At 46.9% G+C, this 24528-nt stretch overlaps 1 protein-coding gene across 1 annotated transcript; it reads right to left on the bottom strand.

The window, feature by feature from the left end:
* LOC115317880 lies at positions 1-22449 on the bottom strand. The gene is made up of 5 exons (XM_040216122.1): positions 22318-22449; positions 10051-10220; positions 9898-9974; positions 7708-7794; positions 1-134 (listed from the first exon to the last, which is right to left on the bottom strand). The coding sequence occupies exons 1-5, from the start codon at positions 22447-22449 to the stop codon at positions 1-3; spliced, it is 600 nt and encodes a 199-aa protein (XP_040072056.1).
* Between the last annotated feature and the right edge of the window lie 2079 nt (positions 22450-24528).

Below are 24528 nucleotides of genomic sequence, written 5' to 3'. Positions count from 1 at the left end.
TCAGCGCTTTTCCTTGCATCTCCCAGGGTTTCGGAGGGTGTGTATCTCTACATCGCACGTATGATTCCTGGGCGGTTTGCACGATTTTGCAACCTTGCCACCTCCACCCGTGTACAGGACCCAGTACGCACACTCTGGAACAAAACAATAGGCCTTACACTTGTCTGCTCTCCTTCGCAGTCTTTGCAACGTCCATAACAATTTGCACAATACTTCGCCAAAAGGAAAGTTGAACATTTTAGAAATTAGGCGCAAAAAAGGAAAATTAGGACTTTTTCAGACATTTTTTTTAACGGGTATTATCCGATCCTGTAGAACCTAGCAATCTGCTCAAGTCTTTTAAATAAAACTTCATTTGGGTAAAAACAAAAATTGACGAAAGCAAAACTAACGTTTTGTTTTGACTTCAAAAAGCTTCTCCTGAACAGGACGTGACGTCAGCTATCAACCGTAGGTTGAGGTATTTAGTGATCACGAGGGCGGTTGTCGTGGTGAGCTCTAGCGGCACTCTATGAAAGTGGCTCACACGTACCGTTTGAGAACGTTGTGTACCCTAGTTATACCCTAGTTATAGGGGCACGCCCTTAACGGCGGTTAAGCTTCACCGCCGTTCCCGCATTATATTCTCAGAGAGCTATTTAGGAATAAGTTAAAAAGCTCGAGGTACATCTAAGCACTTTTTATGAGTTGTGAATGCGAAAGCATGCAAGCCGCTCGTCCGCTTCCTTTTTCGTCTCCTGCCTACCTTTCGTCGCCGGTCAGCGCGCGTGCTCCCTTGGGCACGCTGACCTTGGACGCTCCGTGTTAACGGCGCGCTGATGGACACGCAGCGCCATGAGGTGAGCGGTCGTGGAAACTGACAAGCGCAGCGGCCAATGAGAGCCCCGTCGACGCGCGCCAGCCAATGATACCGAAGGCGAAGTCCATCAGCTCTTCACTTCTTTTATTTGGGATAGGGGAAACTAGGTGCCGTTTTCGCGCTTCAAACTGATGACGTCAGCTCGCTCCATGGGACAGTTAATGCTTTCGCATTAATAGTGCGTGTGCACAGCTTAATGGACGCTCAAGATGCGCACATTCGACCATAGCTTCGACTGTATAGCCCCAGAAAGTTGTCTCAGAGTATGGTGTGGCAACTGTAGTCAGACTTAATCACATTTACTCATTATACTCTTTAACAGCTTACTGGGGAGTGCCTTCAAAGCCAACGTTTTTAAATTAACTCAGTTACGGAATTGTTCATAAACGCTGCTTCCACGAGGAGTACCCTCCCACCAAGGTCCGCCTCCCGTCATTCGGGGCGTCACTATTTCTTTTGGGGAACGTCTCTTATGGTGACTTAGGTTAAACAGACTTTGAAGCACTGCAGCGTCTAAATGCAACACCAAGGAAGGCTGCAGCGCTTGGAGGCATGATGTCACGAGCGTCAGAAAGAGGAAACAATCCCGGAAATTGGGCTTCTCCATGGGCCTTGCCTTGGTCTAGGCCAGTGTTGTACACGTTCCTCAAAAAAAGGAACGAAAGCTCGTTCCTCGTTCCTTCTGATTTTTGGAACGCGTTCCCGTTACAAGTTCCATTTGTGAAGAAGGAACTCGTTCCCGTTACAGTTTCAAAAATGGAACGTACCGTTACATATACGTTACATTTGTATTTTTTGCTAATTACCATATTTAGTTAAATCAAGCAGAGTTTTTTTTTTATCTATCCCATTAATAGTCAACATACGAGTTTGTATGTTGTGATGGAAGGGCACCAGGAGTAGAAAACACGCGGAATAGGATTTCAATTGTTGATTAATTCATGTTAAAAATCTCAGCTATTAACCATGTCCATGTTTGTAGTGGACAATTCAGACGAGCCAAATGTACTTTTACCCAAGGTTGCGCAAGCGTTTTACAACAACCTCACACGGTTCAATTTAACAGGGTCCCGAGTTAGAACTTAACAGTTGCTTCCCGATGTTGCTGTCCGCAAGACGAGCAAGTGAAGGCGAGAGTAGGGCTTTTGGAAAGTCAGTCTTCAAAGCTATAAATACTTCGTTGTGAATGTTGGATTTGTTTTTGAAGGTAGGGGACAAGAGAAGAAATAAAGGTGTGTTTTTTTGTGTGTATCTTTTAAGTGAATAATGTTCGGGATACAAGGGTGAGTCCGAAATCTGGCAATCTGTGATCTTGTTGTAATTGTAGGTCTCGTTATTGAAGTTCAAAAATGGCTGTAGTCGGAATAAGATTTCTAGGTGTATGAGGATTCGTGGAACCAAAAGAAGTAGCTGAGTTTGAAACAACCCTCTTTCTTTCTCTTTTCCTACGACTAAAAGTTTTGCTTTTTGTACCGCAGTTTCGGGCACTCAAAAAAGTATCAATGCCCACCAGCTCTCCTGCACCCGAAACTGTTAGCAAGCGAGGACCACACAAAATAATCCACAATATTAGTAGCCAAAAAGTTAGAGAGATCCTGCACGTCGTAAAGATATTGTGTTCGTACTTTCATACTTTCTCTGTGGGAAATAATATAAAAAATTAAATAATATAAAAAATTACCCCACTGGATGAAAAAAGGAACGCCGTTACTTCTTCCGTTCCAGTAAAAATGTAACGCGTTCCCGTTCCAGTTCCAGCGATGCATAAAGGAACGGCGGCGTTCCTTCGTTCCTCCTAAAAGGAACGCGTTCCAGGAACGCCGTTCCTTGGAACGCCGTTCCGTACAACACTGGTCTAGTCCAGGGGTGGCCAGGCCGACCCGACCCAAGAACCGCAAAAAAAAACAAAAAAAAAAAAAAAAAAAAAAAAAACACACACAAAGCTTTTAATGACCCGCCGGGGGGGGGGGGGGGGGCAATTTTTTTGTTTAGAGCAGTAAACGAAGGCTCGGACTACTTTCAATCTATCCGAGTAAAAAGCAGTTCAACTGTACGTAAGGTGGCAGTAGCACAAAACTAACAAAACCGCAACCTGTCTTTCGCTTAAAGACCGACGACCAGTTCGCGCTTTCCACTTTTCTGCTGTTTCCTCCTCTCTCCCGTTTTACCCTGTTCCTCGCTGCCTGTTTCCTTTTTCCCCATGGTGAGGAGGATCTTCTGCCTTGCAAAATCTCGAGTCTGGTCGTCGGCCTTTAAAGACGTGTTCCGTCTCTCTTTCCGGGGAAGTGCTCCTGTGATCGGGAGGGAGGCGGGAAAGTGTGTGTGTGTGTGTGTGTGGGCCGGGGGGGGGGGGGGGGTGGGGGAGGGAGCCGCGAGTTGCACTTTAACAGGCGAAGAGCCGCATGCGGCTCGCTAGCAGCAGCTGGCCACCCCTGGTCTAGGCTCTTCTTTTTAGCTCTTCATTCTTTTCGGACAGTCGGATATTCGAACGGTAATCGCGCTGCCGTATTTAAAATGTTTGGAAATATAATTTTAAATTCATCTGTCTGTATGAATTAGCGGTTTAAAAAAAAAAAAAAAACCTGGTAAATCTTTAGTTGATTCTTAGTTTGCGATTGTAGGTTTGTATATTATGTACACCGACAAAGACCACCCCACCGCCTAATGACCCAAGGGCCGACTGTCGTCGCGCCGCTGCCATCAGCTCGGAAAGTGGAACCACATGGGTCTCTACCCGGGACGTTCGGTCGTTCCCTTTTGGTCATCCTTGGGTCTCTTTGTGAGATTCGAGGGTCTACGAAGAACGTCGAGACGATGCATAAGAGGATTCGTAAAAGTAACCGGCGAGCCCAAGCACGACAAAGTCGTTTCTGTTTATGTAACGCACTGCCGGCTTCCAAAAGTGCATTCCGTTATGCAGCGTTTGTGTCTTGATTCTTTCGTTCATGTCATGTGTGCGTGTTCGTCCTTGATTGTGTGTTTATGCGACGACTTTTATGTTTTGTTTTGGCTGTGGCTCGAGAGACTTCACGAAGTATCTCAAACGATGTCCAGAAGCATCCATCACTCACTCGACCGTTCATTTAGGTGGTAATATCAAAATTTTACTTGTGGCGGTGGCTTGACAGCATGAATACCTTCAAGAGCTGAGAACGCGTCGTCATCAGTGACGATGACGACGCGGATACTGATGACATCATCAGTGATGATGATAATGACGATACGGATGCTGGTAACGTCATCAGTGACGTCACTGATGAAGTCATCAGTGATGATGGCGATGGATGCCGGTGACGTCATCAGTGATGTCACTGATGACGTCATCAGTTATGATGACGATGCGGATGCCGGTGATGTCATCAGTGACGTCACTGATGACGTCATCAATGGCGATGACGTCAACGGGGGGTCACGCACGTGTCCTCGGGAAGGGGTCACGTGGCCCCCAGGTCACGTGCCCCGGGGGGGTTACGTGACGGACAAACCAGACAAACACAAAACAAGTTTGTGTTTGTCCGTCCTTTCTCGTTTTCTTCCTCAAGTTTAACTATCCATACCAACCCGCTCGTTCAGTCCCTATCCTCGTAACCTTCGTAACCCTCACGAGGGTTATGAGGGTTACTCGCGGTTACGCCGACGGCGACGGCGACGCCGCTCAAGCCGGGAACGGGCGCCTAAGAGCCGCGCTCCTAAAACTCGTAGCTACGAATACGAATCCACTCTCAATGCTTGCGTGCCAGCGCTGTTCCGCGGCGCCCAATGGCTTCCCGTGCAACAAAATTTGTTTCCTAGCCCGTCTGTTATTTCTAAAATACATTCTAGATAATAAAAGTTGTTTGTATCAATAAAAGCTTGTCTTTAGACACTTTTTTTTTTTTGCCTTTGGGGTCTGAGGGGCAGCGCTAACCCAGAAACCATCTGGGTTTACGCTCATGCGCAGTGACGAGAACTTATTTCTTAGGGGGACCCCCGGACGTGGGGGCCCCCTATTCTAAAACTCCCTATTATATTCGCGTTGTGCTTCTACACGCGGATTATTGCCACACAGGCCGACGCTTTCAGCGCTCCCACCACGCGTTGTTGGGATGTTTTCGCCGCCAAAACTACCGTTGTTTCACCTGAAAACATTGTCAGCCGCCATCGTGTACCTACGATCCTTGGTGGTCGTCTGTAAGTACGTCACCCCCGTCAGCGTAGCTCTGTTTAATGTCACGCGCCGTCTTATCTCCACCAATAAGTAAAGAGCACGAAAGCACCGTCGTCTGCAGGCCTCCTGTTCACGAGAGCCAATTGGGGCCTTCAATTTACCCCATGGTTTTACAATTTGCCGCCCGGCCCGTCTCGGCCCCCCTCCAGTGGTGACGTCACAGGTGGAGCACTCCGGCCTTGACTCTAGATGGTGCTGCTAAATGGCGCTAAATCGTGGCGTCTCAAGGCGGCTCAATCGTGGCGTCTCAAGGCGAACGAAGGGTGGCATTATAGAGCCTAGATTGTAGAGGGGGTCTATATCAAAACATAGGGAGCGTTTGCAATTTAATGTCAGACGCATCCCGCGGACATTGGTCACAAGTACGCATGCGCTGCGTTGTCGGATGGCGAGGAGGAAAACGAGGAGAAAGGCTGAAACGTTTACCAACGATTAACTTTTTGGTCACCTCCTCGCAGTTTGTACTGTCTGCAATAAACCATGTAACCCCGACCGAACAGTCGGAAACTCTCTGTAAAATAGGCTCTTGGTGGCGGACTTAAGGAACTCCCGCGGAACAGGAGTTCCGCGGGAAAGGGAGTTCCATAACTAAGTTGATTTAATAACGTTGGTCAAAGTGGTCAAACCTAGGTGCGAACGTGCGGTTACGCATCTTGAGCAGCACGCATCAACGTTAGTAGATTACCTCAGTTGTAGAACTCTCATGGAGGGGCGGTACCCCGCTTACTCCCTCCAGTCCACCTTCCGTCGTTCGAAGCACCGTCTAGATTTTCGATTCAAAACTGTGTGTTCCGTATGGGACGGTAGAACGTGATCTAGACGTTGCGCTTCGAACAGTGGGAGTTCTCAACCTGCGGGAGGCGAGGCGTGGGGAGAGATAGAAAGGGGGGGGGGGGGGACTGTTTGTGCAAGGAGCGTCTATGGGAAGTTCCGTAAAGGGTTTTGGAAACTGGCGCCGTGGTTTGTGAACGACTCACCGCTCCGTCAAAAAAGCTGAACTTTCAATGTGTTTTTTTTTTTTTTCTGTTTGAACACGGCGACAAGCCGTTGCCAGCCGTTGTGAGTCGGAGAAGGGGAAGCGATGTGGCAGGCATTCGAAAAAGGTCTGTTGGGACGCTCTCTGCTTTTGTGTGCTATCAATGCCCGGCCGATTGAGTCAAGGCAGTCCGCTTTCCAAAGACGTTGCCATGCCGACAATTATCGCGTTCATTTAGGCTTATTAATGGCCAGAATTGAAAGACTATCTTAAAATGGGGGCGAGGTCATGGCTCGCGCTTTGCAATTTAAGTGAGGTAAGGCAAAGCGAAAGCCTCCTGCACCCTTCGTTGCTGACTAACGCGCCCGATATTGCAGCTACAACGACATATTACTTTTAAAGCGAGCGGCGCTCACTCACCGGGGCACCGCCATGTTTCCCCGCATCCCTACCGAGCCACTCACGTGATTTAAAACTCCCTTTCCTAGGTACTGCGGCTAACTTTAGCCGCGGTTAGCGCTTGGAGCAAACGGTCCCAGGTCGTTTTCATTGTACCTTCAAAGCGGCTAAAAAGTCGAGCGGACAAAAGGCGGCAAAAAGACAGCTGCGGTGCTTCGAATCAACACTACCTCTTGTGTGCAGGATCAATAGGCCAATGCTTATTGTTTTGTACGCGAAGGGTTTTCTTTTTGCTAGTTTTATTTGTTTTTCTCTGTCTTAATTGGTCAAACGTAGAGCCGCATTCAAACTCTGTCAAGCTCGTGCGAGGCTAACTACAGGCAGTCTTGTAGGCGTTACCGAAAAAAAAGTAACGAAATACATTACTCGCTACTTGCAAAATAAAGGAAAGAGTAACATACATACGCTACCTCATAATAAATGGAACGCGTTACCGTGACCGATAAATGCAACGCACGTGACTTTTGCGGTTTATTTTTTTAATATAAATTGACGGTAACAGCGTTTTTTTGGTCACAGCTTTTTTGACACTGAGACAAAGGGTGAGGGTGTTAGGGTTTTTCTAAAGTGGGACTTTTTTGCGCGGGGAAAACACTGGTAAAATGTTGAAGGTACGTGGAATGAGTGCAATAACTAATGACTTAGCGCCTATTACAAAAATATAGAAACACGAAAATATTTGTGTATTCTTTTCACGCCCTGGGAAGATGTATCAAGTAACGTAACTACGTTGCCTGTTACAAATAATTTTCGTATGTACGTTACCGGTACTGTTTTGGAAAAGTAACGAGTAAATTACTACGTTACATAAAAACGTAACGCGCCGCCTGTACCCTTTTCGGTCCCCGTTTCTGAAACCTACAATTCAAGGTGCGTTTGAACAATCAAGACATGGTAGAATAACCTCAGATAAATATATCCCGTACATTTCACTGTTTCTTGTCTTCTATGGTAATTTACGTAGACTCCACAGTTAATAGTTGCAGAATTATTTTAGAGGCCAAACTAACTAACGCAAAAGATTTTCTTTGACACAGACGCATTCAAAATGTCTGCGCAACGCTAAAATTTACAGAATTCTAGGCAATTACAACTTAATGAAGAAAACTTGAGATTAGTTGGAATTTTCGGTTCTACATTACCTACTAATGTTACTGAGTTGTAATGTGACCGATAAAAGTCCACAAATTAGAATGAAACACTTACTTTCTGAGCTGGTTTTTGGTTTCTTTAAAATGCTACAAGAAGAATTCGTACTCAGAACCTCATATTTCACCGTCCTGTTCTGGAACTCTGAAAAAAGAAATTATTTCGGCAAAAGAGGTTAGAACAGCTCTTGCAGATTTATGTTTTTTTTTTGTTTCTGGTGTTTTACTGGTTTAATAAGACAGCTGAATTCTTTGGAAATAACAATGTTAGTATTATGCCTGAGATCTACAATAACATACACAGGGTACGCGCGCCCTTTCCAAATTAATGGGTGTCATATGGTACCAGTGATTTGTGATCTACTTGACCTCCCATATTCATAATGTTCTTCTGGTGCAACCTTAACATTTTTATTGCACTATGAGCCGATTATTCAAATATTGCTTTAATCGTGATTAATTTTTAACCGGTTAATTAGTAAAATTTTAACAAATCAACAGAAAGTAAAAAGTAAAAATTGAACGCTTTCACCAAACAAACTTGGACGGGTACACCTCTGTGCAGGGAAAACGTTGGGCGAAATTTTTACTTAAAATAACCTGTAGGAGCGAGATTTGTAACTCCAGACGATGTGCCGCAGAGACTATACTGTGAGAAATGAAAGGAGGTCACTCGTGCCGGAGAATATCAACGAACCCCTTTGCATCATGCAGCTGAAGTAAGAATTTGTGAGTGGGAATGTTTTAGAACAGAGCTCTTAGGCGCTCGTTTCCGGCTTGAGCGGCGTCGCCGTTGCCGTCGGCGTAACCGTGAGGTCCCGTGACCTCCCCCCCAGGTCACGTGACACCCCGAGGTCACGTGACCCCCTGAAGTCGCGTGACCCCCCCTGAGGTCACGTGACCCCCTCCTTCGAGGTCACATGACCTCCCTGATGTCACACAACCCCCCTGAGGTCACGTGACCTCAAGGAGTCACCTATCCCTCAGTACGCTTCCATCCTCCTCCTCAAGAGCTGCGCTCTAACCGGCGTTACAGGGAATTGTAAACGGCTTTCATTTTTTTAACTGTTCTTAACTACACATCGAGCTTGATTCATAATCGAAATTGCATATTGCGCCGTTTAAAACATATTCAGCAAACAAAACAAAAAGTAATTTTGCCGTTCTAAAAATATTATGCATGAAAACGAACGAGATCGATTAATCGAATAATTTATCTATTAAATGGTGATGATTAATTGGGTCTAATTTTTTAATCGACGTCCAGCCATAATTGTACACTCTTAGAAGCGTGTAAACAACCCAAATGCACTTGAAACACGCCAACCTCTTTTTTGTTTTAACCCTTTGAATAAATGAGAAGAAACTCGATATGAGGCTTCAAGCGCCATAGGGCTTCGGTACCAAAAGAGGGGGATGCTTTTTTTTGACAGTACATGACCGTTTGGTAACAATACCGCTTTGCCTGAAAGCATGCAATCCCCAAAGCCGGGGTTCACGCTACTCATATATTCTGCAAGAGACAGTCTGCAAACACGAGTCACCACAATATCCGTTGGTAGAATGCCGCGTGCCAAGTTTTCTCCTGGAACTCATTGCCATGAGGCATTCGAAGCACGGATCTCGCGCTGACTCCCGTTCAAATCTGTATGCAGACTGTCTTTTGGATGGGGTATAAGCAGTGTGACTCCGGCTTAAAGTGGCATTACGGGCACGCGCTATTTGATTGGTCGGAGAAACTGGCAGCATCGACCGTCGTTTGTGTCTTAACTTATGGAGAAGAGTAGTTTAACTGTGCACTTTCTGCAATCATTTGACACGACTGCTTCCTGAGCGTTCGTAGCAGATTTTCTTGCAATCAGTTCCAGTCAAATGCTCAACGCTAGAAACAATGACTAATACATGACACAAACCAGTGTTGGTTGCGGTGTTCAAGCTCATTTCGCCTTATATGGTGAGCGACAAGTTGTTGCATATGCGCCATCCTTACGTTTGAAGTCCACATAAAAAGTTTACTGTTTTGACCATGGAAAAAGTCGGAAATTACTTTTGGCAGACATCGTATGCCTTGAGTGAAGGGCCAAGGGGGGGGGGGGGGGGGTTATTGCAAAAGTGGGAAGATGAAGCTCCATAAAAGATATAAGGTATTTCATATATCACGTTCTTATATAGGCCTATGACCAGAGTAAAGAACTGCCTGAAGGGGAAGACGATGCATTCGAAACTGAATTCGGAAAAGATGTTTTACCTTCTAAAGCCACCTCAGTGAACGTAAACTCTAAGGTGTTTTCAGATTCACTTTTCGCGGATAGTAAATCGATTATCCTGTAAAAAAGCAAGAAGCAGTCTGTTAAGTTATTGTCGCGGTTCATTTAGGAGCGAAGCTTAAATGTTAGCTTACGTTCTGTTCCTTTCATTTGTGTAGGTCAAAAAGATGCTGGCGTTAGATATGTTCGCCTTTGTCTGCCAGAACATCCACAAACATGTGGTCGGTTTTCCAACCAGCGAAGTTTCATTGGAAGATTTGGTGTCTTTCCGATAAAGATATGTGTTGTTAAGAGTCTTAAACAACTGGAATGGCAAAAAGTAGAGGCAGTTACGTGCGATTTATTATTATTCTACATGAATACCATTGGTCTCTCTTAATGTTTTGCTATAGCGGTGGTACATGTTCACGAATATAAGTTGTCAAAATAAAATGTGATCCTCCTGGAGGTAGGAAGAAAAGCAGACAGCGTCAAGGTAAATGTCTATACCACGAAAGTGCGCCTTGAAAGGATTACGTTTCTCTCCATTGTAGAGCGCGGTAACTTCGCAACAGTGTAATCCTACATGGTAGCATCACTCCGTCGACCTTCGTCACGCAGTAGTAAGAAAATTAAAATGGTTGCGAGACTTCGCTGCATACACAGCGGTAAGTGTTATAGAACAAATACACCGACCTTTTCATACCGAAAACCAAAATAGTATTTTAGATTACGGATATATTCTTAATATTTATATTCTATATGATATTCATTGCACTTTAGAGACTATGAAATTTAATCGCAGTTGCGCATGTGCCGCGTTTTCGCGTGGCGAAAAGGAAAGCAGGCGGAAAGACAGAGAGACGATCAACGCTCTCGAAAACCTCCTCGCAGCTCTTATCGCAAACGCCGTCCATAGACTATTTGATCTCGATCGAGCTGTTGGAAACTCTCCGTAATTCCGCATTTTCAAGAGTAATGTTCGCACTTCTTATGAGCAAGGCCCTTGTGTCTCCTTTCCTGCACAGCACGCTTGTAGCCAATCATCGCCTTCTGCATAAAAACGCAACGAATAACGAGGTCGAGAACACGATTCTCCGTAAAAACGCGATCTGGGCAGATAACGATTTCGCATGAAGACGTTATCTCCGTACCGTAAATCGCTGTCATCTTTCCGTCGATCGCGGTGATTAGGTTTCCCCGTGCTCCGCGGGAAAGCAGACCCACACTACTTGTTGATAAGAAGGACGACTTACTACTCGAGCAAATACGGTACAGGCTTTCTAGTCATATATGTCAACGGCTGCCACAATTTGTCAGGTCCTGCGCCAATCAGACACCTTTGTTTTAGCGGATTGCCGCCGTAGATACTAAAATATTTATGCACAAAATACATCATTTTCGGTCCCCTCTGTACAAACGTAAACCTCGGTACGCTAAGAAACCGATTCGTACGGTCGCTTCAAATGAGCAAGAATTTCTTTGGCTCACGCGGTGGAGGCCACGCCGAAGCAAGCGTCGGCGGAGCGATACATTCGTTTGTGCGACTACAGTACCTTGAACAAATCTTTAGGGAGTTGTCGTAGACCGCGTTTCCCCCTCCGCTAAGAAATCCGCAGCAAAGAAGCCGCTGCTGCGCATGCGCGCCGATAGCCTTGACTGTGGAGATGCGGGTATCCTAGCGGGCTGCGGAGAGCGTTGCGGAGCGCTGAAAACGATCTACGAAAACTCCCTTTTGACTGGTGCGCTTTTTAGAGTCCTACGCCGCCCGCACAGCAAACGTGGTCCCAAAGGTGCAAGGAATGGCGTCACAAAAGCTGGCTTGTAACGTTTTTTCATCGCGATCCTGGCGCTTGCTGCTAGAACGCTGTCTCTGCCCCCTCTGCGCTGTCAGGCATCATGCCTTTATCTCTGCCACCTCTGCAAATGATTGAAATCCGCAAAACAAATAAATAAAAAAAAAAGAAGTACTGGTAGGAGGAGGAGGAAATAAAATATACTATCGAATGCGAGTGTCACTGCCGTTGCGGGACACCAACTCCTTAAAGGCCGACGACCAGACTCGACATTCTGCAAGGCAGAAGATCCTCCTCACCATAGAAGAGGAGGAAACAGCCAACGGTAGACAGGGTAGAAGGAGGGAGAGGAGGAAGCGGGGGGAAAGTGGAAAGCGCGAACTGGTCGTCGGTCTTTAAGCGCAGAAAGCACGAATTTATAGACGCAGGGTAAGCGACACGCCATTGGTTGTTTCGGCGTTGGTTGGCTGTGTGGTGTTTTCTTGTTTGAGCCGTTTTAAATAAACTTCAGTTGATAGTCAGCGCTTGTCCTGTGCTCTTCTCTCGTTGTCTTCGTCTTTTTGCGAGCTGTTTCCAATTTCCTGCAACGACGTTTTGACTGTTTTTCAATTTGCACCGAGCTTGAACGCACTGAACGTAACTTAGTGAAACTTTTCTTTTCTCTAAATTCGCTTTATTTTATATGTTATATGCTGATTAGAATTACAAAAACAAGCAAAAAATAACCTCTCTCATGACGTCCCTGGTCCTGGATTGGGTGGCCGTGAACAAGAGGAGGGGTAGTGAGCTCAGCGAGCGCTCACGGCTGCCGCACTCCGTGTCGACGGCTTGAGAGAGCGCCACTAAAGCATGTGCTGGATAGGCTGGATCATAACCTCCTTTATACTCGCAAAGCCTGGCAGTTCGATGAGGAGCCATAGAGTGCCCGGTCGCAGATTTGGAGTGTGAGGATCTGGTAGCACAGAACATTTCTCTGGGAGTCTGGTATTCAGCGCACAGCTTCTGCAGCGGCGAGGACCCGAAACATGCTTTTCAAAACCCGACGAGAAAAGAAGTGGTAGACCGAGAAACGCGAGAAGCACGAGGGGACATTCCATCGCTCGTGACAAGTGTGTTTCGGCTTCTCGCCGTAGCGGGGCGCCCGTTACATGACTACCGTAGAGTGCCTTCATACACACGCGCGCTTTTGCTTGAGTGGTGACATCTCAGCCATTTTTCCGCCCAATCGTTTTTTATGCATTTCGAAGTGCACGCAATACGGTGTCACTCAGCTCGAGCGCGTAGCTTTGGCTAATGCATAGACTCCATTTTACAGCCCAAGTCTAGCACCGTCTGCGCGAGAGCGTCACGCGCTGTCACATTCAGGTCAACAATGGATGTCTTCACCCTGAGACAGACAGACATGCAGGCACCCTAGACTACCGTCTGCCGCTCTACCTTTTCACTTTCGGCGGCAGCGTCTCGTGGCGATTGCCATTCTCTGTAAGTATAGAGGAGGCTATGGATGGATGAAGAGGGCGGCCAGGGCGGCTCGCATTCCATTTTCTGCGCGATTAAACACTAATACCCTTGTTACACGGGCACACTTAACCGCGGTTAACTCAGCTTAACTGCTGTTGCGCGGCACCACAGATATCACACTATTAGCGGCGAGATGTTTCGGTGGCGCCCTCGTTCGGTTACCTTTCGTGACGTCATTGCCTCGTGAACAACAAGTTCGATGGTGTTTGTAATGGGCATGGTGGAAGCCTGAAATCATAACGCTCTCAAAGCAACACTGCCAACGCCGTCAAAATTGAAGTTCTTGCATTCCTCTTATTTCCGTCTGTGAGACGTCCTTTGCTGACGTCAGAGTGAGCATTCGGCCAATTGTGGTGGGCCGACCACAGCGACGCTTTCGATCGCTCACGTCGCCAATACTCTCGGACAGCTATATCAGAAGAAGTGAAGAGCGCGCGCGCACTGCTTTGATGGGTGCTCAAGATGCTCAAGCGCACGTTCGCCCATAGCTTTGACTGCATAGCCGCAGAATGTTGTCTGCAAATATTGTGCGCTGACTGTGGCTTAGCGTAACTGCAGTTAAGTGTGCCCGTGTAACAAGGGTATAATTCGGCATGACACTTCATTGGCCACAAACGACAGCAAACACGGGGTAAAGATCAGTTGAGAACTGGAGCCACTTCGCGCTGTCAAACCGCCAAACGACCAAACCGCAAGCCAATTCCTGCTCACCGAAGGCCTTTGGAACGCTCGGAACCGGTCGGATCCTCCAGCTCATATGACCGCAGCGCCGCTGCGTACGTCCGGGACCTTTCTATGCTTGCCGCTTCATAGCGATTGCGTTGCGCGCTTTTGCGCGTTATCCCACTACCCTTTTCCAGTATGCGGCGCCTTTTCCATCGCTTGGCGGTGGGTATGACGACGGATCATTTCTTGTTTCCGTATTTCAGAAAGAGCATTTGTTTGTTTTTCTATCTAAAATGATAAGCAAAAACTACTTTGGACAAAAAAGAATTCAGCCTTTCCACTCTGGTGAAGAAGGAAGAGCAGCGGAGCTGTGCTATGTGACGCCGTCGATCATAAATGGCGGTAGCTGATCAGAGGGTTGTGTCGAGATTTATTTGTCCACGGGCACGAAACTGGGGAAACTAGCCATTAACAGCGCCGCTGTAAAAAAAAAATACTTTTAACGGTTTTGACCAGTCGTAAGGCAGCAGCTGGCAAGGACCAACAACGTCAGGGTGTCGTCGCATGCCGCTCGCGTTCGGTACCACGGGGCACCCCGTGGGTGGAGGAAACTTCCGCGTCGTCCGGTTAAAATGTTGTCGCGAATGACGAGGCGACGAGCAAGGAATGACGTAGGAAAGTGAAACGTTTAATGGAAGGAACTTGTGCCCAAAACAGAAAGGAAACAGAAGATAACAAGAGAGCGTCGCGGGCGTCGAAGTCGGCGTAACAGCAGGATCGAACGCTGGGGCGAGACTGACCCCGGCTCGCCCCGCGGAGCCCCTTTTGTACACGCGTGAGCTTCTGGAACGTTCGGCGTAGAACATTCGGCGCCTAGAACGTTGGGACCTCGAATACGCAACAGGGTTCTCGAATTTACTAGAATGCGAGAGTTTCGGAGGTATTAAAAATGTACGTCCGCTGCCTGGAATCGAACCCTAACCCTTTGCGTGGGAACCAAGCACGATAACTGTTAGGCCAGATGCGCTTTTTTTCTTTATTCAGTGCTTATAAACAGACTACCCAGATCTTTTGGGAAGCTGTAGAGTTAAAAATCCTTCATACACAACAGCATATGCAACAGGCTTGCCCAGTCAGGCGTTGCCGTCCGGACACTCAAATACACTCTTCACCTGAGTAACAAGTTCAGTGAAATACTGTAGAGCAGATTTTGGTTTTCTACTGCATGGCGGACATCCATACGAGATTTCTACAGAGCAAACAAACCTAACAGCATGATCATATGGAGCGGGACACCCTCTTGTTTGTTAACAGGAAGGAACCGAATAGAATGTGATGTTATATCTATGTCCTTCTTTATAGTGCGCTTTAGGATGTTCCAGAAGATGAGTGCGTCCCAGCAGTCCATGAATATGTGCTCAACTGTCTCAGGATGCTTGCACAGTAGACAGTTAGCAACTCAAGGTAAAATCGTACCTCTCTCAGCCATCCATACTTTAACTGGCAGTGTGGCACTATGCTGCCGGAAAAAGAAGGATTTTGCCCGCTGGGGGGACCCAAATCTTCTTTACGCGAACCAATACATCATTCCCAGGCATGTTAATGAACAAAGTTATGTACAAAGGAGCGGGGAAGAGACTATCCATTTGATCTTTGGTGAACTTTTTTCTGGTGACAGTGAACAAATACTCCCGCGAGTAACGCGCCATTAAGAATTATAAAGCGTTCACCACCTCCTTCACAAAACTGAGCTTCCTAGCGGGGGGCCAATGATAGAAAAAATTAAAACGGAAGGCAAGCGAGGAGTTATTCTTCTTTGAAACATTACATGCAAAAGGGGATGTTTTTGGTTTCTCAAGTAAAGAAAACGTGAAACAATTTGTCGGACAAATAGGTGGGACAGACCGAGTCCTCTTGACACTGGACTATAGAGGTTATCACGTCTCATTGGTTCCGCTGTGGTTTTCCATATGAAAACGGCAAACACTCTTAGCATTTTTTTGTATACTAGTTCGTGCACAGTGTAGAACTTGTAGTACATATCATAACTTGGCGATTAGAAAAACATTGCAGACAGTGGCCCTAGTGAATATCGACATATCGCGGTCACACCATTTGGTTGCCCGCTCTCTTAAAGGGGGGGGGGGGGTGTGCAACAATTTTATGATAAAAAGAATTTGCATCTCGTCATTTTTACGTTGTTTATCGTGTCTCGGAGGATAGAGAAAGCATCTCCTTCATTAAAAATGTCGCGATTCCGCTGCATAATCGCGAAGCAAATGCCGAGCTTTTTCTCCCACCTGCAGCCGCAAGTGGCAGCTGAAGGAACTAGAAGGAACTACGGCTCGAAGATTACGTGACCTCGCTCGGCTCGAAGCCGCAGCATAACGCCTGCTAATATCAGCAGAGAGATGGACAAGAAGCGTCCTCCTAGATAGCACACGGGAAGCTACACGGCACTCCGAATGACGTCACTAGGAGTGCGACCAGGTGTGACCCTGAAGGCTGGGAGTGAGTTGAGGGGTGCCCGAAATGCCAATATTTATCTTTTTTTTTTTTTTCTTTACGCAACAACTAGGACACGCAGGCGAAATCGGTTTTCTGGTCTTTACTTCAGAAGTGTCAGAGGGAAACTTCCACAAATTTTCGACCGAAGTCCGGAAATCGTTGAACCCCCCACCCCCCCCCCCCCCCCCCCCCCCCCCCCCACCCCCCCCCCCCCCTTGTAAGTCCTCAACAACGTCCGTCCAATATTCTGAATGAGTTTCCATATACTGCTTTGAGTGCAGCTGACTAAGTAGACAGCGCGCTCGTGGTCTAACAGTTATCGCGCGTGCCTTCCACGCAGAAAGCCAGGGTTTGATTCCTGGCCGCGGGTACGCATTTTTGTTGACTCTAACGTAATGTTCTGGCAAATTCGAGAACCTTGTTGGGCTGATTCGAGGTGAGAATGTTCTGCACGCCGAACCTTCGACGCCGACTGTTCCAGAAGCCCACGCGTGTACAACAGGGGCTCCGCGTGGCCAGCCGGTCTCAGTCTCGCCCCAGCGCTCGATCCTGCGGTTTCGCCGACATCGACGCCCACGACGTTCTGCTGTTTTCTTCTCTTCCCTTTTTGTATTGTTTCTTTTGGGCACAAGTTCGCCCCATTAAACGTTTAGTTTTTTTTTCAGTTATCATCGCCTCATCAATTGTCATTCGTGACATTTTGGTGAAGGTGCCGGGTAACGGATGTCCTTGCAGCGTACCCCTACGAGGGCCCGCAGCGCAAGTCCGATTCCCAGCCCGTCGAGAAGACCACTCTACAAGGAACGTGAAACTCGGGCCAGTCGCCGCATCCAGGGACAGGCTGCTGAATAGACCCTTTCCGAAATTCAGTCTGACCCCTTTGATCACTTCATCTGAAAAATGGCATTTGTGCCGTACTAATGGCGGCCTTCTGTTTACTGATGAAGGAAGAAGTTGAAGATGCTCCTCTGCAGAGAATTCTAGGCTTATACATTCGTGACGTTAACACGATACGAAGCAGGCCGGGACTGAAAGCAAGATCTGCGTAAGAGTTCATTTCTAGCTCGGGCCCAGTCAATCTGTTGGTAGCATCAAGGTGCTCCAAAGCCCATTGATCTGTAGAACTTTATCAAGCCTTGTTCGTGGGTTGACGCTTCTTTCCGACTGGTTGCATCTTATATCGTCACTAAAAGAGATCGAGAAGGAAATGTACAGTGAAGCGCACACTGTCCTTTGCCGTTGAATTGCCAAAGTGACGGCGCCCGATAAAATATGGGAGACTACATTTTCATTGCCGCCATTAGTACGTCAAAGTTAAACTGCCATTATAGCCACCAGATGGCACTGAATTTCGGGAAGGGTTTGCTGCGGACAAACCCAAGCCGAAGAAGGCGACGATGGCCGACCAGCCGCAGACCCCGGCCGCTTCTGCCGTCGTTTACCTGACCGTCATACCGCGGACGGCTGCTCTGTTCCACGGCGAGCAATACGAAATCCACGGCGAGCAATACGAAGACTTCGAAGACTGGATGAACGCGTTGCCCGCCACAATGACTGGACCAACGAGCAGCGCCTGCACAACGTCTATTTTTCGCTTGAGGGTACCGCCAAGCACAGGTACGAGAACCATGAGTCCTCTTTGACGTCATGGGACATTTTCAAGACCGATCTGAAGGCTACATTCATCAACCACCACCGCCGAGAGAGAGCCGAGGACCTACTGCGAACCAGAACACTGAGTCCCAACGAGAGCGTCACCGGTTTCGTAGAGGACGTTCTGCGCATGAGCGCCCGCGCCGACCCTCGGGCTACAGAAGAGAAGAAGCTACGAATCGTCATGCGCGGGGTGAGAGACGACATCTTCGGAGGCCTCGTCCGCAACCCGCCGGCAACCGTCGACGCCTTCGTCACCGAGGCAACAAACATCGAGCGCGCCCTCCAAGCGCGCGCTTCCCACTACCAGCGGAATCCAAGCGCCACTGCAACCGCTTTGCTTAGTGGTGATAAGCGCGGTGGAAGTTTCCAAAACCATCCAACATTACGCATAGCAACTTGATACTGCCAAAGTGGGATTTCGCATAACGCGAGTAAGGTTTGAAAACAAGTGTTTGTTGCAGGCGACACGGAAGACTGTCCTTTCCTGGCGTCGTTACTGGCAAGATGCCAGGGCTTCTCTCTCTTCTCACTCCCGGCTGCACGGCCGATTATTATTTCCCAGTCTCGGGTTTATCATTGGGAGTTAGTTCTCCAGCTTGTCTGCGTTTTTTACCACCAACTTCTGTCTGCCGAAGCTTCTGTCTACTGCCTCACTAAAGAGCGACCTGCATCAGGACAGGCATCTGCCACACCATCAGCGCTGTTGTGACGCCGCCAGGATCGCGGCCGGCGACAGCATGGCACTTTCATGACGTCATCGGGAGGAAATCGAGTGACCACCCAGACTTGTGCGTAATCCGTTACAAGTAACGAAATTACTCGTAATCCCTTACATTTATCAGTAATTTAGTAACGGAATAATTACATATTTTCTAGAGTAATTTCAAAGTAATTCCCTTACATTTTTTATGTCCCGGATTCCTTGTAATCCATTAAAATTTTTCCAGGACCAATCCCCCCCCCCTCTCCCAACCCTCTTTCTAAAGAAAAGGTTGTTTTTATTTTGGTAAAGTCGAGCGCAGTGACACTGTCACGCGAATCGACCAGCGCAAAGGGAGGCTTGGCGCTCTTCAGTTTCGCAAAGCCTTTTTTTCAACACAAAGCTCCTGAATCTATTTTTTTTAGACCCTAACAACAATGTTAGGAGATCGAAATGGGCATTTCTACGGGGGGGGGGGGGGGGGGGGGGGGGGGGGCGAGCTATATCCGCTTTTTTTAGTCTCTTTGTTTTTTTCTTTGCGATCGAAATCGAAGACGGGGAGAGAAGAACACCAAGTGATGGTGTGCCTCTTCGAGAAGCTCGGAGCGGTAAGTGCACAGAAAAAGTTTAGCAATGTCGTCCTTGGTTAAAGTGACTAGGACCATTTTCATAATGTCAAAACACGAGACAACGCTCCGTCTAACCTAAAATCCGCTAAAAAAGATGTGATAGTGTGTTAAGGTGTTATTGCCACAAGCATCCTCGTTCGTTGCTGCATACATCATCTTCTCTTAGAAAACAGGATGTATTTTTTTTCTGCTTCTTTCACCTTATTTGATTATGTTTTAAAGGCTACTTGCTTTTTTTAGAGCGCAGCTCTTAGGGCCCGTTTCCGGCTTGAGCGGCGTCGCCGTCGGCGTCGGCGTAACCGCAGAGTCACGTTACCTCCCCCCCCCCCCCCCCCCCCCCCGAGGTCCCCCCTGAGGTCACGTGAACTCCCCTTGAGGTCACGCGATCCCCAGGGTCACGTGACCTCCCTCCCCCCGTGGTCACGTCACCCCCCTGACGCCAGACGACCCCCCCCCCCCCCCCCCCCCCCCTGAGGTCAGGTGACCACAACGAGTCACCTATCCCTCAGTACGCTCCCATCCTACTCCTCAAGAGCTGCGCTCTAATCTGGCTTCACAGGGAATTGTAAACGGCTTTCATTTTTTTTTGGTCCAACTTCTAAAGTTAGGCTTACTTCATTTGTGAATTCCAGCCAGGTTATCTGCACCTCAGTCACGCTTTTTAAAGATTCAGCTTTTTGCGAGCACTTCCAAAATGGTAATAGTCTTGCTTTTTTCTTCTACCTGTTTTTACTCCAGCAGGACGCATCTTATCTCGAGCAGATATTTTTGCAAATAAAGCATAATGGAGGATATTCTGGGCCTGAGGAAAGAGTGAAACTCGTCAGTAGAGCCATAGCGCGCCTTACTTAGCACTCTGCCCTTCGCTGTCTCTGGCATCAGCAGACGTCTATCTGGAGAACACTGGAGTTAACTGCAGTCGGTCCGTGCTCTGTGCGTTTTTGAACGGCACCAAGAAAGATACACACGGCAAACGCGCGTTTACATTTCCTTGTTTTAACCGAAGTTCTAATTAATTGTTGTTATGAGTGTCCTAGCGTTTTTTTTCGATTACCTAAATTTATACATTGGAAACGTTTTTCTTATTCACCAACGTCTTAACCGAGGCTAGAACTGTTTAGAACAAAAGGAAGGAAAATAGCGAGCAAAACCTTATTTTTTAATTAGCTATGTTCTGCTAGTGTCTGGCGATATATGCCAGTATAGTAAGATGTACATAAATCAATTCTTATTCCAGTTTTGGCTAGATGTATAACGACCTCTACAGCTTTGCGATTTCGACAATGGAGAAGGTCGGTCCGATGACTTTGTTAACGATACCCGATACTCTGCCGCCGCCTTTGCGCATGCATAATATCATTATCGGGGGTATCGGAGGTATCGGAGCGATCTACTAAAACTCGAATATCTGGCAGCGGCTGCAACGACGAAGCTTTGCTATATCTGCGAGGTAAATAGTACTTCCACTGCTTCGCTGAAAAAGCTCAATGCAGATCATAAACATTCGTGAGGCAAAATATGGCACTCTCATCCAGTGTCTCAGTCGAAATGGTGTCGAGCGTAGCAATTGACATACTAAATAGTTTCAGCAGATCGTTTTTTCGGCGCAATAACGACACCCGATAACGATACGATGCATGCCCAAAACCACCGGAGGGGAGTGGAGGTATCGTTATCGGGGTGAAAAAACGATCTGCTAAAACTCCCTAGTAAGAAATTACGCAAAATGTCTGACGAGACTTTCGAGAGCCAACAGTGGCTAAAAATACTCAAGGTCAATAAATGGAACAGGTGGCAACAAAAACAACTTGAACAGCCCTATTTTCTTTGTTTCTTACTTGAGGACAGTAATTGTTGAAAGTAACGCTACGCAAGTAACGGATTACTTTTGGGGGTAACGGCCACTTACTTTAATAGGAGTGTAATTGTAATTGTATAAGTCTTGAGTAATTGTAAATGTAACTCCTCATTATTTTTCAGTAACGTGTAAAGTCTAGACCACCTTTTTAGAATGCGCTAAACACGTCAATCGAAGACAGTTTCCAGGCACCATATACTGCGTGCTACTGCTTTAGCCATGGTAGTGCGTTCAAAGGGCCATTTTGTTTTTCTTCGGGCGGAAGGAAAAACACTTGGCCTCCTCAGTTAATTTGAGTTTGATTCTTTCGCGGACGAGAAACAATCAGGTCTCGCAGAATTACAGATTTGCTCCTTCGCAGTGATAATGCGCTACCTCTCTTCAGCACTTCCGAAATACCAGTAATGGAAGCTTCTAATATTTTCCAGAGACAATTTCGCACCTTTGCTTTTTTGCCACGAAAAACAAACAAACAAACAAAGTTTTAAATAAGATTGCAAGAATGCCATTAGGAAGAAGGCTGTGAACAAACTATTGAACACGCAGAGACACTTGTTTCAATTTAGATCTGCATACAGCCGAAGACACAGACACAAATGTGAACTGGGTGAAGATAGGCGAACGATTTGTAATGATAGTGGATCAGAAATTGTTTGCGAATTTGTTGCACGTATACTGCTGCAACAAGGCCGTCCTTCGGCAAGGTCATATTTCTGCCGGCGACTATTTGGACACGAACATGCGTAATACAGCCCTACATGCGTCGCTGACGTCACGACGCAGCGGTGGCGCTGCTGACGCTGTGTATATGGCGCACGCGCAATACGCTTTTCGTTCTTTCAATACAAATCCTGCTTCCGCACCCGACGTGGGCAAAAATACGCTTGTTTGAAAACAGCGCGTGAGTGAACAAAGGAGGGAATTATTGCTGATTCGCACTGTGCGATATTCTTGCGCACGTGCAGCTGTGACGTCACTTTTGCGGAGAAGAAAGCGTGGTGCTTTCTGGGGTTCCCAAAAGTCGCAACTGCGAAATCCCGAGTGAAATCGCACTATGTAAATCAGGCCCTAGCACCATAATGACATACCTCTTTAACCTTCTCATTCTCGTTCTCTGGAGTTGTTTCTTGGATACATTGAGATGCTTCAGCGTTGATGACAACGTCGAAGGTCAGAAAGAAAGTCCACGTCAGAAGCAATACTCGCCGCTGCAGCTCCATTTTCGTTTTTTACACGTCAGGCGATTTGCGAGCACAACCGCTGAGTGTTCGTTTTTATACTTTGAGTGTGTCCGACGTGACTATGAAATACAGATGCGTTTCGAGGATGTTTGTTGATATTTACGCAACTCGGCCATGTTTGTTGCTTTTGTCTTTGCGCTTTTTTTTTTTCTATTCTATACGCCGCGCATATAACTGTTTGCTCAGAAATTGCAACACCATCTTTATTTTAGTCTTTCCGGGTAAACAAGGTTCTTCTATTGAATTTATTTGCAACACGAACAATTGAAACTTGTTCCTCGAACCGCATGTGCCCGCCACCGCGGGAGGGAGGCCTGAAGGCTGTGACGAACATGGAACGAAGTTTATTGTTTCCTGCATTTGAGTACGTGTAACCTAACCGGCATGAGAATATTCGCGACAACGCTGGAACTATACCCCGTTTTGTTTTAAGCCCAAGCGAGATAAAAGCTACAAGGACGAGCACGTGATCCTGAACACTGCTTGCACAGCACAAGCGCGCGTGCATGGCAGGACGCTGAAAGTCCGCAGTTCGCTCTTGTAACTTCTGCCAGGATAACAGTTAAAGTAAAACGGAGTTTTACTCTACAGCGAGGTTACAGCGAGGTTTGAAGTTAGCTAATTTGGAGAAGTCAATTGCCTTAAAGAACTCTAGTGAGTTGATTGAGGTAATGGAAAAGTTTCACGGAAGGAAGTGCGCGGTATTCTCCATGGACATCAAGGACCTATATTACTCTTTAGAGAAAAGCAGACTAATGAATAGAGTGAGGATCGCCTTGGAAGGGAACCTTATTAAGTTTCAATCAGGAACAGGAATAGCGGTGGATAGTTTTCTTTCGGTGCTAGACCTTTATTTACAGTCAACGGTATTGGAATACGAAGGTCGCAATTTTGTGCAAAAAGAGGGAGTTTGTATAGGTTCGTCTGTAGCGCCTTTGTTAGCGGAAATTTACTTAAACACGGTGGACCACCAGGTGTATGACAAGGTAGAGGAGTTGTCTCCAAAGTGTTTTGTGAAAAGATATGTGGATGATATCTTAGTTTGCTCTGTTCAGGAAGGATTGGACCAAGTTTTAGAACAAGTAGTAAGGTCAGCGGCGCCAGAGTTGAGATTCACGTTAGAGAGGCCAAGGGGCGAGGTCCTGCAATTTCTCGACCTGCGTTTGCATTTGGAACGAGGTCTTTGTTGGGAGTATGGGAAGGAAAACCCAAAACCGGTTCTTTCAAAGAATAGCTGTCACTCGAAAAATGTAAAAGCCGGGGTAGTCAGATCTTTGATTAGTAATGCTTCGGTGAGATCGTGCATGCATTTCGGACCGGAGGCACTAAAAAACCAGTGGGAAAGACTGGTAATGGCAGGATATGGGGAAGATTACATCAAAAGGCAGATTGCCCTACAGTGCAGGGAGAAAAAGGGGAAGACGCAAGAAATCAGGAATAGGTACGCTGTGGTTCCGTATTTTCACGAGGTGTCCCACAATCTTAGAGCATGTGCAAAAAAATATGGCGTGGATGTCGTATTCAGCACGGATTTTAGGTTAGATAGATTGACACCTTTTGAAACGGCTCAGAGGGGCTGTCAGAAGGCGCATAGGGAAAAGTCGGTGCCGTGTAGCGTAGGCGTGGTGTATGAGGTTCCTTTGGCGTGTGGTTTTAAGTATGTAGGCCAAACCTCTCGGTGTTTAAACGATCGTTTATCAGAACACAAAAGGAATGTTAAAAATAATGCAGCAAATTCGGAGTTGGCTAAGCATCTGGAGGAGTGTAGAAACTGCACAACGGATTGGTCTGGAACGGATGTAGTTGTTAAGGAAAGGAACGATGTTAAAAGGGTGGTAAGAGAAACAATTAGGATTAGATCGTTGGGAAATTGCATTAGTCAACCTTCCATGCAAATAGGGAACCGCTGCAAGCAATTTTTACAATTGTAAGTGCTTTTTTTTTTTTTTTTAGTTAGTTATTCTGAAAGGCTTCGTTGGTGTGTATTGTCTGTGGTGTGTACCGGTGTGTATTGTCTGTTTTCTACAATTTCGGAGGTGACCAGTTTTGAGTGGGATG

Source organism: Ixodes scapularis, unplaced genomic scaffold (assembly GCF_016920785.2).
Source record: "Ixodes scapularis isolate PalLabHiFi unplaced genomic scaffold, ASM1692078v2 PGA_scaffold6__148_contigs__length_123643588, whole genome shotgun sequence".
NCBI lineage: Eukaryota > Metazoa > Arthropoda > Arachnida > Ixodida > Ixodidae > Ixodes > Ixodes scapularis.
Note: the sequence above shows the minus strand (reverse complement) of the source record. Positions and strands in the feature narration are given on the sequence as shown.